General features: G+C 40.4%; 1 protein-coding gene across 2 annotated transcripts in view; it reads right to left on the bottom strand.

Moving 5' to 3' along the window:
- Positions 1–17,294, bottom strand: part of SRPK2 (SRSF protein kinase 2) — a 307,162-nt gene that overhangs the window by 201,433 nt on the left and 88,435 nt on the right. The window contains exon 3 of one of the 2 annotated variants that reach the window (XM_077835698.1): positions 10,637–10,700. In XM_077835698.1, the coding sequence (XP_077691824.1) occupies positions 10,637–10,674 (38 nt within the window). In that variant the 5' untranslated portion in view covers positions 10,675–10,700. Of the gene's footprint in view, positions 1–10,636; positions 10,888–17,294 lie in introns of those variants that run through there. The other variant, XM_077835707.1, reaches the window with a different exon arrangement.

Raw genomic sequence — 17,294 nt, 5'->3', positions numbered from 1 at the left:
ATGTGCAGTATAGTTTCATATTCCTTTGGAGAGGAGTTTTTTCTGGATCTTTTCTATGTTCTCCTCGACTTTGGAATTCTAATGGTAAAGAGAAAGACAAGGATTTGCTTCTTGCGCATAAAGGATTTCTTTCTATGGGACTTTCATTTCTTTTACTTCTGGAAGAAACCAGAGTAAACTGAGAATAATGATAGATTCCTTTTCTTTGACATGTTTTTTTTTAGACCACTAAGGCCCTGTAATAATCCTTACATGAAAAGCAGTTAGATAAAATTTGAAACTAACCATATGGGGACAGCGTTTGGACTCTGTTTCTCATATTGGAATGTGAAATATTTTAATGTACTAAAATCCCAGAAGGCAGGGACGGGGGGTGGGGGTGAGGGGAGGAGGGAATGTTTACCTTAAGCACCAGGGGATGGATGAAGTCATGAGTGATTAAAGTCCTCGTTGCTTGTGACCTAAGGAACTGAATAGGTAAGTAGGAATCAAGAGATGGATCAGCTGTGGTTAATCACAAGGAAGATGGTAGAGTACTTACTCTGTATAAAGGGTCCTGAGTGAAAAAACTGTGTTTTTGTAGAAGAACCGCATTTAAGAATAAAGACACTTCCAGTAATTTTTCAGAATTTTATCCCTGTGAGGAACTGGGTGCTGGCCTAGAATAAATGAAGACTGTCTTACCTCTGACCGGTATGCAGTGTTGGCAGCAACTGGGGGCTCCCTGTGCTGAATCTCTATCATGGATGAGATAGGGCCAAGAAGAATGTGAAGGATTGTCATTGGATGGTGACTATTGAAACAGGGTAACAAAAAATTAGTTATAAAAAAGGTTCCAGAGAAATATTTTAATATTTTGTTGGGTTTTATTTTTAATGCTCTGCAGGTTAAGGTGGCAAGAAGTCTAGATATCATCCATGCAGCTGACAGGAGGCAGAACAAATTTAGGAAGAGAGGACCTGCGAAAAATGTTTTTTCTTACCTCTCAAAATTAGACTATTCCAAGCCCTAGGTTAGGCAATATTTAGTCCTGAACTAGTTACAGGTTTCACAATCTGGATATCTTACCAGCTGGATATCTTACCAGCATAGAATGAGCAATACTAGAAAGCGGCTATCCCCAACTTTCCAATGGCTTACTTTTACCCTTGGGAGACTGCAAGATAAAGGATTTTAAGATAGACATTTATATGCATAGAAATGGTATTTTAAGTCCTTTTTAGCAGCCCTTTAAATATACTGCCCAAAATATTCACACTCAGTGAGAGTTCTAAGTAGGATTTGCAGCCCATTGTGCTAGACTCTGTACAAACACAGAAAAGAAACAATCACAATCCTAAAGAGTTTACTCTCTAAAGACACAACTAGATGAGTGTTGGGAATGTAGATGAATATGGTGAAGAATTGGCACAACTTTGTTACTGTATTGTAGGTGTGGTTACAGTTTGGTTTAGGCCAGGTTGTTTTTTTTGTTGGGAGTAAGAGGAAGGTTGGGAGTTAGGAAAGAGGAAGCGAAATAGTCGCAGCTGATGACCTGTCTAGCCATAATCACCACGCTGGATAATGTAGGCATCAGGACTGAGGTGAATCTTATGGAGTTGAAAAAAGAGGAGCTAGTGGCTGTTTGGATTTTATCAGGGAGCTTTCCCAAGCATAAGGGGTTACATGGGAGAAAGTACAGAAGTATTTAAGGGAGAAGCTGACTGATGGTTAGTAAAACTCCCAGAGACCTCAAGATAACAAACTTTAAGGTCACAATATTTTTACCTATAAAAAAAGCTATTTTAAGTCAGATTTAGAAGTTTTTATGGCTTCTTCTGAACCCTACAGTAAGATCATGGCAAATAAGACACCTGGGCTTCACAGGCGGAGAGATACCACAGTATATCTTCTAAGACAGTACAGTACTTTCATAATATATAATATAAAGAGAATACATGATGGTATGCAGCACTGTAAGGGTTTTATCAGCACTTATTTGGAAGACTTACCTGTGGCTTCACTACTCATTAGTAATGTATTGCAAACTCACGCCAGTAAAAGCTTTATACCACATTACTTCACTCGGGTCTGTATAATAATATAGATATGTGTACGCAAACATACTTGTGTGTATTTGTTTTTAAATAGTTTGATAGTGCTCAGATACACAAGAGCTCAGCATTATTTATCCTGTAGTATTAGCAACTGCATACAGCATGCACATGGAAATGCAACGATTTCACAGGGCACACAACAATGCACACCTATGTACAGGACAGTACTTCCCTAAACTTTGTTTGGAAGTTTATATTTAGAGATTTAAGTGAAGTCATGATTAAGTCATTTATTAGGCTAAGAGTTTAAATTCATGAAACCAGGCTAAATATACAGCATATTTATGTGCTGGAGTTCTCAATTACCAATCACATTTTTTTTCCCTTAGCGTAACAAAAATAAATCAGATACAAATCTAACTTGAATTGGGAGGAGAAAGATGCACCATTCAAATCATTCCATCCAACCTATTTATACAAATGTCTTTCAATCATTAATTGCCTCCACACAATCACCATTTTGCTCAGCATTAACTCCTAGTGAAGAATAATATTTACGAAGGATAGTCTTGTACAAGCCCCCAACATCTCCCCCAAGATAATTTGTCATCTTGGCTCCAATTATACATACAAATAAACATCCTATCTGTGCTTTGTATTTCTCAGAAAGTAGAAAATGTGCTCCCCTGTAATAAAACTACTTCATAAACAAGCTTACGTTGAAGGCCCTTTCGAGAAGAAAACAAGTTCAATTCAAAAGGAAAAAATAACGCCAAAGTGGTACACAAACAAGTATCTCAATATCAAAGATGTTAACGAAAACATTACTTAATAGTTACAGTAAAAATATTAAAGTTATAAGTTTTGATGTTAAAGTCATAGCTGAAAGATTCCAGTAAGAACCAGGAATTAAGTGAAATTCTGTCACTGAGGACAAAAATATGTAGGAAAACAAGTCCTTAGGGGAAAAAATAAAATCTCTAAATGTTTACCTTTCGAAACACGATACACAGTGCATTTTGGTCTATGTCCTGAAGTGATTGGCAGCGTTAAGAATTTACAACTAATGGATGTTGTGACACTATGCCCCATATTCTTCATAGAGATAAACTTATGATATGAATATGGCATAACTATGATATTTTTTATGCAAGATGGGTCATGTGGGGTATCAATGGAAAGGTTATGATTTACTGAATCAGATTATCTAATTTGTATGCATGTATCATTTCTGTACCTGAAGTTAGGAATATAGACTATGTAACAATTAAAACTGTGTTTTCACCTGGGGAACGCCCACCAGACAGTATGCAATCAGTTTGGAATGGGCCATTAGGGAGAATAGGATTCTGAAGATACTAATCTCCCTCCTTCCTGAGAAGTTTCCTGGGATGCTGCTTTGACAGTGCAAAGTCATGTGATCATGTCACCTCGTACTGGACACCATCTTGGACTGCTGGTCCAAGTATTTTTCCACTAGGAGGGGATGGGGGTCAAATTTGGAAACAAAGAATTCCCGCCATATGCAAATCCTGTTGAAGGCTGGAGAGTGAGTTAACCTAGATTATTCTCCACAGCCTCCCTGCCCAAGAAGGAAGGCTGCTGAAAACACCTGAAGAGACAAAGGAACTAAGCTGGGGTGGGGGGAGGGCAGGGGCTGAGCCATGCAAGAAATGTCTAGCCTGTGAAAGGAATACCAGTGCAGTTTACCTTCTAGAAACTCTGCAAGCTGCACAAAACAACATTTAGGGTGAGAATGGGCTACTATTAGCCAGTTCATTTAGTGTATTAAGCTTAGGTTGCGTGTTTTGTTTTATTTGCTCAGTAATCTCCTTTCACCTGTTTGCTATCCTTTATAATCACTTAAAATCTATCTTTTGCAGTTAAACTTTTTTGTTTATTCTAAAACACAGTTTGTGCAATTCATAACAGGGGTGGGAGGAAGCTGCGCATATCTTCCTCCACATTGAGGGAGGGGGCAGATTTCATTAGCTTACGCTGTATAGATCTCTGTGCAGCGCAAGACAACATAATTTTGGGTTTATATTCCACAGGGTGTGTGCACCCAAGTGCTGGGCAATTCCCTAGCTGAAAGCCTTCCCATGCAGTACTGATTTCAGTATCGGTGTCATTCTGCAGCTGGGTGTGTCCCTACCTGTATGTGCATGCGCAGCAGGACAGAGTGAGGGAGCCCAGGCTGGTGGAACAGGTGGGCTCAGTGGAACCCCAGTACATCACATGGCACCCCGGGGGTAAAGGGGAGACCCATCACAGATGTGATGTCCAGAAAGTTTTTAATTCATGGGTGGAACACTTTATCTATAAATTACTATTTTTTACCATGCGAACATGCAATTTCCACTGCTATTTCACATCAGCACAATTGTGAATTATAACAGAACTTCTCATGCCTGTACCCCTTTCATATTTTGCTTAAAATAAAATTAAAAAACTGGCACATTAACGGTATTACAGGCTGATTGTTTTAACGTGAAAATTGTACTAAACATCAAGCAACCCTACATGAAGTGCTATTAAAAGCAAGGTCAGTTCACTATTTTTAAAAAGGAAAAGTGAAATATAATGTATAATCACAGTGGACACAAAATGCCAACATCATATATTGGGCATAAAGTGGAATGACTTCATTTGCACTGCAGATGTTTATGGCCACTCTGGTCTACAGACTACTGGGGCCATTGTCCGCAGATGCCATCTTACACTTTTCAGACATGTCAGGAGAATGCCACAAGACATTCCAGCGAACACCATTCTCCTGGTGGCTTGTAATATCTGGGATAAAATTCCACCAACCGAGGGAGGGAGGTGGCCCAGAGGCAGATGCTCTATTACATGGGTTCATCAAGTCTGTTCCAATGTTGGACTCTCGGGCCATCAAGCCCTTGTGGCTGTGCAGGAATGGACCAAAGGGTGAACAATCGCTAAAGCCAACCATTCGGCTAAGCGTTGAAGAGGACATCTCCCCAAGTTATTTTTCGTAAAAACTGAAAGTTAAAAGCAGCACAGCAAAGAGCAAAGTGCTCTTAAAACAAATTGGAATTGTTCTGAGTTAGAAACTAAACCAATTAGAAACTTATTTTTATTACTCTAGTTAAAAAAATGAAACAAGCACCATGGAAGAAGTATAAAGACAAAAGGATAAAAAGGGGCAAGAGGAAAAGTGAGCTGTCTTTTTAATATGTATATATCACATTAAATAAAATTAGAGAAACTCAAAATAAAGCAAACACAATTCCAGGAACATGATATATCATTCTGGCTTCAATCCTATTATGATGTCACAAAACTCCACTATAGTTATAATCATGAAATGCACCATTATCTAGCACTTATTCCAAAACATGTTTATATCACATTAACACTGATGCCATGTCATACGAAAGACAGCAAGCTGAATATTGCTTGAAACTGACTTATCCACTTGTGAGAATGTCATAGCCCTACTATTTGTTACCAGCAAATGACAATTCTCTACATCAATACTGTATAAGGGGGGAAATGTGTACATATATAGAACACACAACTCACTTTATGGACCCTTAAAAACCTTGGTTGCTATTCATGAAAGAACGCTACAATATCCTCACTTCCTTTCACAACATAATCTTGCAACAACTAGTAGAAGTTATTTTCTTAAGTAAGGAGAATAGAGACACTACTAGGCCTGCACTTTCTCTTTCATTATTTTAGATTTCCTCCTCTATTCTCTTCCTTCCTGACAGAATTCTTGGAGATGGACCAATCTAGGGAGAATGTAAATGCATCAAGAGCAAACATTTCATTTGCTCTGAATAGATCAATTACAAAAAGAGAGAGCAGTGAAAAAGGCTCAAGGCTACAAAATGAATGGAAATAAAATACAAGAAAGAACCAGTTGCTGTCCCTACACAATCCCCATCAATAATACTGCACATTTGGATTTTTTTTAAAAAAAGACATTGTCAAGATATTTTATGATCTGAAAATATTCTCCTCTTGCTGCTATTTATAAAACACCTTAGAACCTGAACACTGTTTTTTCCATCATACATATACTTACTGGTTTGCTATTGTAAGACTGCTCATGAGTGCAGGCCTAATATTGATTTAAAAAATAAATAAATAAAAAATAGAGCATTGAAGTGTGAGTTCATTTTAAAGTAAAATATACATATAGGGTCTGCAAAAAGATATAAGGAAAAAAGTAGGTTAAATATTTTAGAATTATTAACCTTGTCAGTGACCTTTAGCTACACAATAATACCTTTTATCAAACTACATCAATGAGAAGACAAATCACAAATTCCGGATCCAGAAATCACAGCGGTAAATATAGTTTACTGAGCACTTTGTTCTAATCTATGAGAAAGATTAATATACTGTGTGTTAAATTTATTAGGGAATGTTCAGTGATTGTAAAGTGACACAGACAGATGAAGTGACTTTTCTATCTTTAAAATGCAAAGTCCACAGACATCCTCTGAACGGAGTTCTGCAAAATAGGTTCACATAAAGGCACACACATAAGCATGTGCACGTCCACACTTTTAAAAGTGCAGCTGTAGCTTAAAGTGCCGAATGCACCAAATAAATACAAAAGGGGGACAGGACATTTGCAATGTAAATATGATGTTTTTCCTTCTTTTACAGGTTCTTGAAAAGCAGACTCCCTCCCCATGACTGCTGGTCCCAGCTCTCTAATGGCTGCAGCAAGAACTCTGCTGGCAACTTCACGTATCCACTACTGAATAGCCAAAGAACATGCAGGCTTAGGCTACCTGCAGAGAGGGATAGAGCAAGAGGTACAGTAAGTGAGCTTATTCCCAATATTACATGATTTTGTAATATGTTTTCTCATTAATGTTATCTTCTCTTAAAGGAGGACTGTCCTTCAAAATCATGCAAAATAAAAAACATACACAGAGGATATGCTGAAACTTCCCTTTATTTGGGGCAGTTATCACCCTACCCTACATTTCTAAATTTATATCTAATTGAGTATACTAAATGAAATGTTTAATAAGATCATACAGGAAAAAATATTTTAATGCTGATGTAGTAGCCCCCCAATCCCAACTAAGTAATTCCAATTATTTTTGAGTGAATTTCATAGGGAAAAAGAGTCTCATATTTGCATTACTTTCCTTTTTGAGGTTGTTGCCCTTCTCATCAACTTGAGGCCTCCTTGTCCTTAAGCAGATGTGGGCAAACTACGGCCCGCGGGACCGTCCTGCCCAACCCCGAGCTCCAGACCCAGGAGGCTAGCCCCTGGCCCCTCCCCTGCTGTTCCCCCTCCCCTGCAGCCTCAGCGCTCCGCCAGCGCTCTGGGCGGTGGGGCTGCGCGCTTGTGCAGGGCAGCGCAGCAGAGTGTCTGGCTCTGGCCGGGCGGTGCGACTCACAGACATACTGCTCTGAGTGGCATGATAAGGGGGCCGGGGGGGTTGGATAAGGGGCAGGGTGTACCAGGGGGCAGTCAGGGGACAGGGAGGAGGGGGCGGTTGGATAGGGCAGAGGTTCTGGGGGGGCAGTAAAGGGACGGGGAGCAGGGGAGGGTTAGATAGGGGGTGGAGTCCCAGGGGTGGCTGGTGGGGGTCCGAGGAGCAGGGGGGGTTGGATGTGTGGGGGCAGTCAGGGGGCAGAAGTGGGAGGGGACAGATGGGGGGACAGGCTGTTTGCCCACCCCTGTCCGAAAGCCTCCATCATCACACTTCCTTGTTAGTTTCACTTCATATCAGGGCCTCTTAAAAAGAGGGAAACCTGAGAGATAGCAACTAACCCAGGATCATAAAGCAGGACTTTAAGAATTTGAGCCTTCTTAAAACGCGGCCATTTTTTTTTTTTTTCATTTTTATTCCCACCTTCTTCCTACTAAGGATTACTCCTGTCTGACAAGACAGTATATTGATCTTAAAAAAAAAGAACATGCCTTTTCCTCAGGTAGAATCTGCAATCATCAAAGCACCCTTTTCTAAGAAAAGACAGGCAGAGGGTCAAACTCTCCCTCATCCCTTCCACTCACACTGGGTACAGTTTGTGTCAATGCACAAATCCTAACCTCTCCCTCCCACCCCGTGAAGGTGCAAGCATCCTCTATTAACCCCTCCTGGCCTGGAAAACATGGGACCAAACCAGAGACTCTACTTTAGATCTTCCACCGGGCAGCTCAAAGTACCAGAAGAGTCCCATGTTCATAAATTAAAATGGAAACAAATACAACGTAAGACTGCATGTGTGCCCAAACAGTAAGTTTACATATAAACATTATGTATATACCATATACAGACTCAATACCTGTGCACAACAGGTTAAGGATAGAGTTTTGCAAATACTTTAAATGCGCTAACTTTCATTGTTTAATGTTACCTATTTGATAGTATAGATTTCTTTTACAAAACAGCTTTTTTATGTTGCAATTTTTAAAGGTCATAGAAGGATCTGAAAGTTAATAGGGTAGATAATATTGTTTCCTACTGTGCAGCAAATAAATTCAGTATATTTTCGGTTCAGGGAAAAGAAGGTGGATATTTTACAGTAATAATGAAAAACTGTATCTGACAGACTGTGTGAAAGTCTTTATTTGCTGATTTCTGACCCTATAAACTGCGTAACTAATGAACGTCAACTCAAATCACTAAAATAGTATCTCACAATGCTCAAAAATCTCTGAATATTGTAGAAAGTTTACTGTGCATGCACAATATCCAATTTTTAATAGTTATCTTGACCTTTTCAGATTTACCTTTTTCCTTCAAAATACTTAAAACCATAAGGCAACTTATGAACTATGCACTTGCCAAATTTAATTTTTAAATTAAGGGCATTTTTAATGGATCATGAGCATAAAATGCATCTTTAAAATCCTTTCCTCCTTTTCTAATTATGTATAACAATAATTTAGAAACATAGGTTCATGTTGGTCAGCCATCAGTTTCTTCCCAGAGTTCATACTGTATTTTGACACACATTTTGAGCAACAATATATTTTGATCAGCCACCAGTTTGTCATAGCATTCGAGCTGCTAAAAATATATTCTAATTGGATTCACCACTTCATCACCGTATCCCTCACAGAAGCCCTAAAAATCACAGTTAACACCTGTTTCTTGTACTACTTTCACCCTGTCATCCTCTCTCCTATCACCATCACCATTTATTTGGCCTAACATTTTACAGTTTATATGATATCAAGGTGCAGGGGGATGGATAAACAAAATATCTTAGGCTTTTTCTTAATGACTTTCAATTTATACTCGCAAAAATAACCCAAAGCTTTTCTTACATTTCTCCATTTTGGAAAGGTGACTTAACAACCCACTCCCCCCACCATTTTCTGTATCTCTCATTGCTCTGATATTTTGTCATGCTAGAGCTAGTGAAAAGCAATATCATGGTTTAGTTCACATCTACCCTCGCTCGTGTCATAAATCCAATTAAACTGCTCATATGGTTTTAAAGCCATGGTTGCCCCACAGCACTCTCTCATTTTTAATTATTTGTCTTTTATCCTATCTATGTTCCCTTAACTTAGATTTCCAGTGCACTGCCATTATGTTTTATTATGTTTAACCATTCATTCAAATACATTTTAGATAACATAATTTCAGCTAAAAAAGCCTGCTCAGGTGTACTAAATTACTAATTACAATTCTGGCAACTCATTTCCGAAATATATAATACTCAGCTGCACACAGATGAAATGATTTAATTCAAATAATATTTTGATTTGAATTGATCTTATGTTGTCCTCAGTTGAAATAATTTTATTAACACAAGTTTCTGTTAAAATTAAATCTCAAGCAAAACAGGAGTGAATAGGTTTGGTTATTAAAAGCACCAAAATAGTCACTAAGAGGACACTGCATGTCAAAAATCTGAATGTCAAATATATATATATATATATATTTAAAAATATTTATGTAAAATGAAACAGCTACTTACGATTATAATAATCTGACTGACAGATAAAATAATTGCTTTAAAAACACTTGAGTCATTTTGCCCTTACCTGCAGGCATGAACCATTATTACTGCATGCAGTGACTGTTCCATTTCCTAGCACAGACTTGAAGCAGCATCACATCTATCTTACAGAATGTGACTAATTTGTGTGTTTGCAATTCCTAAGCTATTTGCAAAGGACACTCCCTTTCAACATAACAGGATATTTAATGGTTCACCAAATTATATTTTCTACTAACCCAAATTGAACAGCAACCTTGGTAACTGTAAAATGATTTCCTCTAATACAAAGCAAAAAAAAAAAGAAAATCTAATTTTTGAAACTGAATTTAGAAATCAAGATGCTTTTTGGGTGAAAACAAAAAACAGAACACAGACTGAACAACAGTATATATAAACCAGTAGTCTGCTGTATTATGATTTCCATGCTGCTGCTGATTAGACTTCATTAAAAACAAAAATCAATAACCCTTTGCAAAAAGACACAAAGCTTAACCAAAAACACAGATTCAATCAATACATTACAATAACCAGCATGCAATACATCAACAAAATTAGCAAACTGACAAGAAAAAAATGCCCTATGCTGCTTCTTTGCAATGCTACACCATTAATTGTTCATGCAAGAGATGTAGCTGTACCTTTCTGAAGAGGACGACTTCTCAGAGTTAACTGACATCAGCAGCTCAATCTTCTGCTTGATTTCTGGAAAAATCAGAAAATATTCACAACCAAGATTGCCTGCCCTGGCTTTCCAAAGTCTTATTATCAAATGATTTTTTCTTAATCCCTTTTGTTCAGAATGAGATCACGAGATTCACAGTACTTCTGTAAGGACTGATTCAATGGTGCTCGAAAGGAAAAAGCTCCAGAGGCATCAGGCCTTGCTAAACTATGCACATGACTGTTTATGAAAGCAGGAAGTACCATTTCTTTTAAGCAGAGGGGTGGTTACTCTTTTGAGGTTGAGCTAACATATTTACTAGATGATTCTTATCATAACAAATTACAAACCGCTGCACAAATTCCAGTGTCCACGAAAAATCAAACAAATCATCTGGGGAGTAAATTATTCTGCAGCTTTGCTACCTGAACATATTTACTACCCTTAGGAAAATTCATTTCAAAAGGCCTGAAAAATATGGCTCTTTGAATTATTTTTGTCACAAAGAATGAAGTATTTAATCACTACTTTAATATATGGATCAGAAATCATAAACAGCATATACTAATATCTGAGTTTCTTAAATTAAGATTACAGGGTGCTCTTTCGAATACACTTTGAAGGCCAAATTTAGATGTACCTTCAATTTTTTATTCCTAATACTTTAATTGCCCCTCCTAATGCTCACAACCAATGAACAGCAACACCCATTGGCAGAGCGGGGCTGATACATAATACTTGTCCTAAAAGAAATGGCCTGACAATGTCATTTAGAACAGAAATATTGAGAGCCAGATCAATTTTACTAACAAACTACTGTTGGGAGGGGGGTGGGGGCAGAAGAAAGAAATATCCCCATACCATCTGTGATTTCTATTTCATGAGATCTCAAAACCGAATACACATGGATGGTTTTAAAAATAAATTAAGATCATCACGTAGCCAGAAGGTCTGTTATTTAAATGTTTCAGATGAAAACCAAAGGGTACTATCATAAAATAAAGTTGACTGATTATAATTTAAGATCCTGTTTTCAATTGCTTATAACTTTTTGAAACTTTAATTATTCAGGCTGACCGTTTCCATGTCATGGATCTGCCTCAGGGTACTGCATTTATGTTTCAGCTGAAAAAAAGTTCAGCCATTTCTGAGCAGGAGATTAAGAAAAAGCATGTTTTTCCCATGTTAAAATAAAATCTTACAACCATTTCATTAAGAAGCTATCATTACCATGCTTTGGAACAAGGGCTTGAAATTTAGCAAGCAGTAGGGTGGGGGTCACCTTGCTGCCTGGGGTGCGTCTTTTGCTTTCCCCAAACTGCACAAATTTGGCTAAGTTATAAGACCCCAAAAAGTCTCAGTTCCCACATGCTCAGTAGAGGATTATTAGAATTTGGTAGCTAAATTTTCCAAAATACCCTGTCTGCACTGAGCATACTCCATCGTGGGGATTCAGGGTCTGAGCATGATTTTCCCTGCTATTGCCTGTCCCAGCCATTAGGGGCCATTAGCAGGGATAAGAAATGAGATGTACTTGCATGTGCCCCTGATGTTTCCAGGCAGGAAGTAGGAGGAAGCAACTTGATTCAAATGCAAAGGGGTGAGCCGCAAAGGGGAGGGAGGTGCAAAAACCAGAAGGGAGAGAAGAACTGAGAGGGTCAGGAGCCGCATGCAACAGAAGAGGGGGAGGAGATGAAGCATAAGGTTGGACAGAAGTGATGGCGGGGGGAATAGGAGCAGGCAGTGTGGGAAGGGAAGCAGAAGCTGGGATACACTGGAGCAGAGAAGGACAAGAACTGGGACCTGTGCAGGGGATAGAGAGGAGCAGAGATGGAGGAGGGCAGAAGTCAAAGTGTGGGAGTGTGGATAGGAGCAGAGGGAGGAGGGACAGGATACAATGGGAACAGGGATAGGAGTGTTGGGATGGGGCACATTGGAGCAGAGACAGGCTGAGGAGGGGGAGAGGGAAAGCAAGGGCAGAAGGAACTAGAATCATTAGAAAACCCTTCCTGACAGAACCTGGAATTGAACCCAGGAGTCCTAAGTCTCTACACCCCCCTGCTGTCAGCAAACAAAAGTGAAATCTACTGCCAAAGCATGTGTCTCAATCCCCTCTAGTGGCTGATCCACATAGAGGACAACAGCCAACTACTTCGACCACTCTGTTAGCTCAAGTGGTAAAGGTCTCTCTGCACTATGAATCTGAAGGTCCAAAACGTGCTAACGACTCAAGTGGGGAATCAGTGTGGTTCCGTATGACAGAATTTCTGTTTTTCCGCTTCATTTAAAAACAAAACAAAAATACACAACTTAGGAGATGACAGCCAAAAATCTATGTTAAAAGAACATCACATTACAAACTCAAGCTAGAAAATGCCAGAATTCAGGTTGCCCGTGCAGTCTTAATTTGGTCCCCATTCATTCTATGCATGTGCATTATGATACAGACTCATGTCACATACTTTGCCGCTCTCTCCCCCCTCCCGAATGGATAGTACTCTGGGAATGAATCATGGTGGTGTAATGAAGGAGGCTGTTATCTATCGGACTGCTGACTCATTTGTTGCAGAAGTTGGAAGGTAGGTAGTGACTGAGGCTAGAGGTAGACTGAGGTAGAGACTGCAGGAAGAGAAAGGATGATCTTATGGTTAAGGAAGTTGAATGCCACCCTGGATAATTAGATTCTACCCCTGCCTCTGCCACACAGTCCCTATGTGATGCTGAATAATTCTCTTAAACTAAAGTGTTCACAGCTGTCTACTAATTGTGTGTTCCCCATTTTGTGAGTGCCCAACATGAGACATCTAGGGCCAGATTTGCAGAAATGCCAATCACTACAACTGAAGTCAACTGGAGCTGTGCTTTGAATATGTAAAGTTCTATAAAAAAATGGGGGGTGGGGGAGTAAGTATTCTCAAGAAAAAAAAAGGCTATAAGTATTTCAGTTGGACACCCAAATTTAGTGGACATGGGTCAATATTGCCCCTACTATCTCTGTGGCTCAGTTCACCAGCTGTAAAATGGGGATAATACTATTGTTTAATCTTACAGAGGTGTTAAGATAAATTCATGAGTGTTTTCTAAACCACTCAGACACGAGGGTGAGAGCGCCATAAAAACACCCAATCAAAAGTAACACCTAGGGCCACAAACTGAATGAGGAGGACAAAAATATTGAATATCTACCCATTCACTGAATGAGGCAGGAGTCCTGCAAGGGAAACAAATAGTACATGATCAAGTAAATAAAGACTATACAGTAACTCCTCACTTAAGGTCGCCCTGGTTAACATTGTTACGTTGCTGATCAATTAGAGAACATGCTCGTTTAAAGTTGCACAATGCTCCCTTATAACGTTGTTTGGCAGCCACCTGCTTTGTCCACTGCTTGCAGAAAGAGTAGCCTGTTGGAGCTAGCTGGTGGGGGCTTGGAACCAGGGTGGACCAGCAGCCCCCCCATCAGCTCCCCTTAGTTCCTTGTGGGCAGCCTCTCCCCACTGCCGTGTGCTGTTCCTGCCCTCTTTCTTGGAGCTGCTCCCGGGAGACTCCTGCTTGCTGTGCAGAGGAAGAGGAGTGCTAATGCCAGGGTGCCCCACTCCTTTACCCCTTCTCCACAGAGCCATGTGGGGAGGGGAACTCAGAACCAAAGGAGCTTGCTCGCAGCAGCTGCTGTCTCAACTTGCTGATCTACTTTAAAAGGCAGTGTACTTAGAGTGGGGTCAGCGTATTTAAAGAGGCAATGCGCATCTCTCTCTCTCTCACACACACAATGTGTGTCTGTCTCTCCCTCCCCCCCGCCACACACACACGATGTGTGTCTGTCTCTCTCTGCCATGCTGTGTCTCCTCCCTCCATTCCTGTTGCCTTGTAGAGTGTGAGGCTACATTAACAACAATGAGTTAACCTTTGAGGGCTCAGCCCAGTGCTAGTTCATCATTTAGCAGTAAGGCATTCCCTGGAAAATATCCCACCCTCTGACTCCACCACCTCAACCAAGCTTCACAATCATAATTGCTGTATACAGCATTAAATTGTTTGTTTAAAACTTATACTGTGTATATGAGAGAGAGAGAGAGAGAGTCTGTCTTTTGTCTGGCAAAAAAAAATCCCTGGAACCTAACCCCCCCACTATTTACATTAATTCTTATGGAGAAATTGGATTCACTTAACATCATTTAACTTAAAGTAGCATTTTTCAGGAACATAACTACAACATTAAGTGAGGAATTACTGTACAGTGCAAGTCAATATAATTTGGGGTTTACACCTGAAAGGAGGTGTGCACATGAATGCTGGGTAAATTCCCGAGCTGAGTCCTCCCACGCAGACTGATTTCAGTTTGTGTCTGCAGGTGGGTGTGGCCTTACTTGTGTGTTTGCTAGAGAAGTCTTGAGGACCTGGCACAGCAAGGACAGGGTGAGGAAGCCCAGGCTGGTGGAATGGGCGGGCTCAGTGGGACTCCAGTATATCAGGTGGCATCCCAGACCTCAAGTCCAACCCATCACACTCTTTATGACAGACCTTAACATATTTGAAGACTGATATCTGGTCTGACTTCTTTTCTCAAGACTAAATATTCCCAGTTTTTTAACCTTACCTCATAGGCCAGGTTTTCTAAACCTTTTATCACTTTTGTTGCTCTCCTCCGGATTCTCTCCAATTTGCTCACATTTTTCTTAAACTGTGGCACCTAACTTGGACACCATACTCCAGCTTTGGCCTCACTAGTGTCAAACAGACTGGAACAGTTACATTCCATGTCTTGCATATCACACTCCTGGTAATACACCCCAAAATTAAATTAGCCTTTTTCATAACTGCACCACATTGTTGACTAGAGATGTAAGTAAGCCAGTACACACCCCGGTATGGCATACCTGCAAGAGCCGGTGTGCAGTACCGGGGTGGATCGGCTTCCACAGGCGCAATTTAAATGGCCTTCGGCTCCCAGCAGTGGCTGGAGCCCCCGGCCCTTTAAATTGCTGCCAGAGCCCTGGGGTAGCGGCAGCGGGGCTGGGGCAGCAATTTAAAGGGCCCGGGGCGGTAGCAGCAGCCGGAGCCTCGTCCCTAGAGCCCTGCTGCCAGAGCCGTAGAGAACCGGCGGTGGGGCTCCGGGGACGATTTAAAGGGCACAGGGTTCCGGCTACCACTACCGCCCTGGGCCCTTTGAACCGCTGCCAGAGCTCCCGGCTGCTGCTGTTACCACGGCAGGGGGAGGCACTTACCAGTACAGGGTGGGCCAGGGCTGGCTCTGACTCCCACAGCCCCACCCCTTCCGGGGGACAGAGCCGGCCCCAGCCCAGCCCCGTACCGGTAAGTCCCTAGACTTACTTTCACCCCTGTTGTTGACACATATTCCATTTGTGATCTACTATAGCCCCCGGATCCCTTTCTGCTGTACTACAAACTAGCCAGTTATACCCCATTTTGCATTTGTACATTTGATTTTTTTTTTCCCCAACTGGTCATGCTTTGCAGTTGTCTTTACTGAATTTCATCTCGTTGATTTTGATCAATTCTCCTATTTATCAAGGTCATTTTGAATTCTATTCCCATTCTCCAAAGTGCTAGCTACCCCCCCAGGTTGGTGTCATCCACAAATTTCATAAATATACGCTCCACTCCATTATCCAAGTGATTAATGAAAATATTTAAAAGTACCAGACCCAGGACAGACCCCCTTAGGTGGGACCACACTAGATACATCCTCACAGTTTGACAGCGAACCATTGAAAACTACTCTTTGAACATGGTTTTTCAACCAATTGTGCCTCAACCTTACAATAATTTCATCTAGTACACATTTTCCTTGTTTAATTTTGGATATCAAATTAAATTTATTTTATGCTATCTGTACTGTAAAAATTATTGGGAGGAGAAGAAAGCTGGAGATTTTGACAGCCGAGTAGGAGACAATTGGGGCTTTATCAGCAAGTAAGAATGAGCGGTGATTTTTGTATGCAGGAGACAGTGGAGTCTTAGGGCTAGTCTACACTGAAAAGTTATATCAACATAGCTACATTTCTCAGGGGTGTGAAAAATCTACACCCCGACACAGTTAAGTCAACTTAACTCCCCGTCTAGACATCACTAAATTGACAGAAGAATTCTTCCGTCAAGCTACCTACCACCTCTTGGGAAAGTGGATTACCTACAGTGATGGGAGAATCCCTCCCACCATTGTAGTAAGTGTCCACAGTGAAGCGCTACAACAACTCAGATGCAATGCTGAAGCTATGTCACTGTAGGGATTCAAGTGTAGATATAGCCTTACTGGGGAAGGACATACAACCGCCCCTTTTGGATAAAGGTGAAGTGACAAATCTGGAGGAGGAGGCAGAATTAATATACCACCCTCAAACCTCTGACAACTAAATAAATATCTCAGTATCTGCCATTGTGTGCAATGACAGGTAAGCAGAAATCGCATTTTGTTCCAGCTAACATAATCAATAATGAATTATTTAACCAAGTTAAAACTTAAATTAACATAATTGAATTTCAGTGTCAACTCTCTTTGGGATGAATGGAAGCAGTTCATGCTTCTCTCACAGCTATTGTCTCAAGCTGTCTACAGATTTAGGCACATATCACTGTGTTGTTTCACATATGGTTCACATTCTGAAGATTAACAC

Source organism: Eretmochelys imbricata, chromosome 1 (assembly GCF_965152235.1).
Source record: "Eretmochelys imbricata isolate rEreImb1 chromosome 1, rEreImb1.hap1, whole genome shotgun sequence".
In the NCBI taxonomy this organism is placed as follows: domain Eukaryota; kingdom Metazoa; phylum Chordata; order Testudines; family Cheloniidae; genus Eretmochelys; species Eretmochelys imbricata.
The sequence above is the reverse complement of the archived record's forward strand: the minus strand, read 5'-3'. Positions and strand labels throughout refer to the sequence as shown.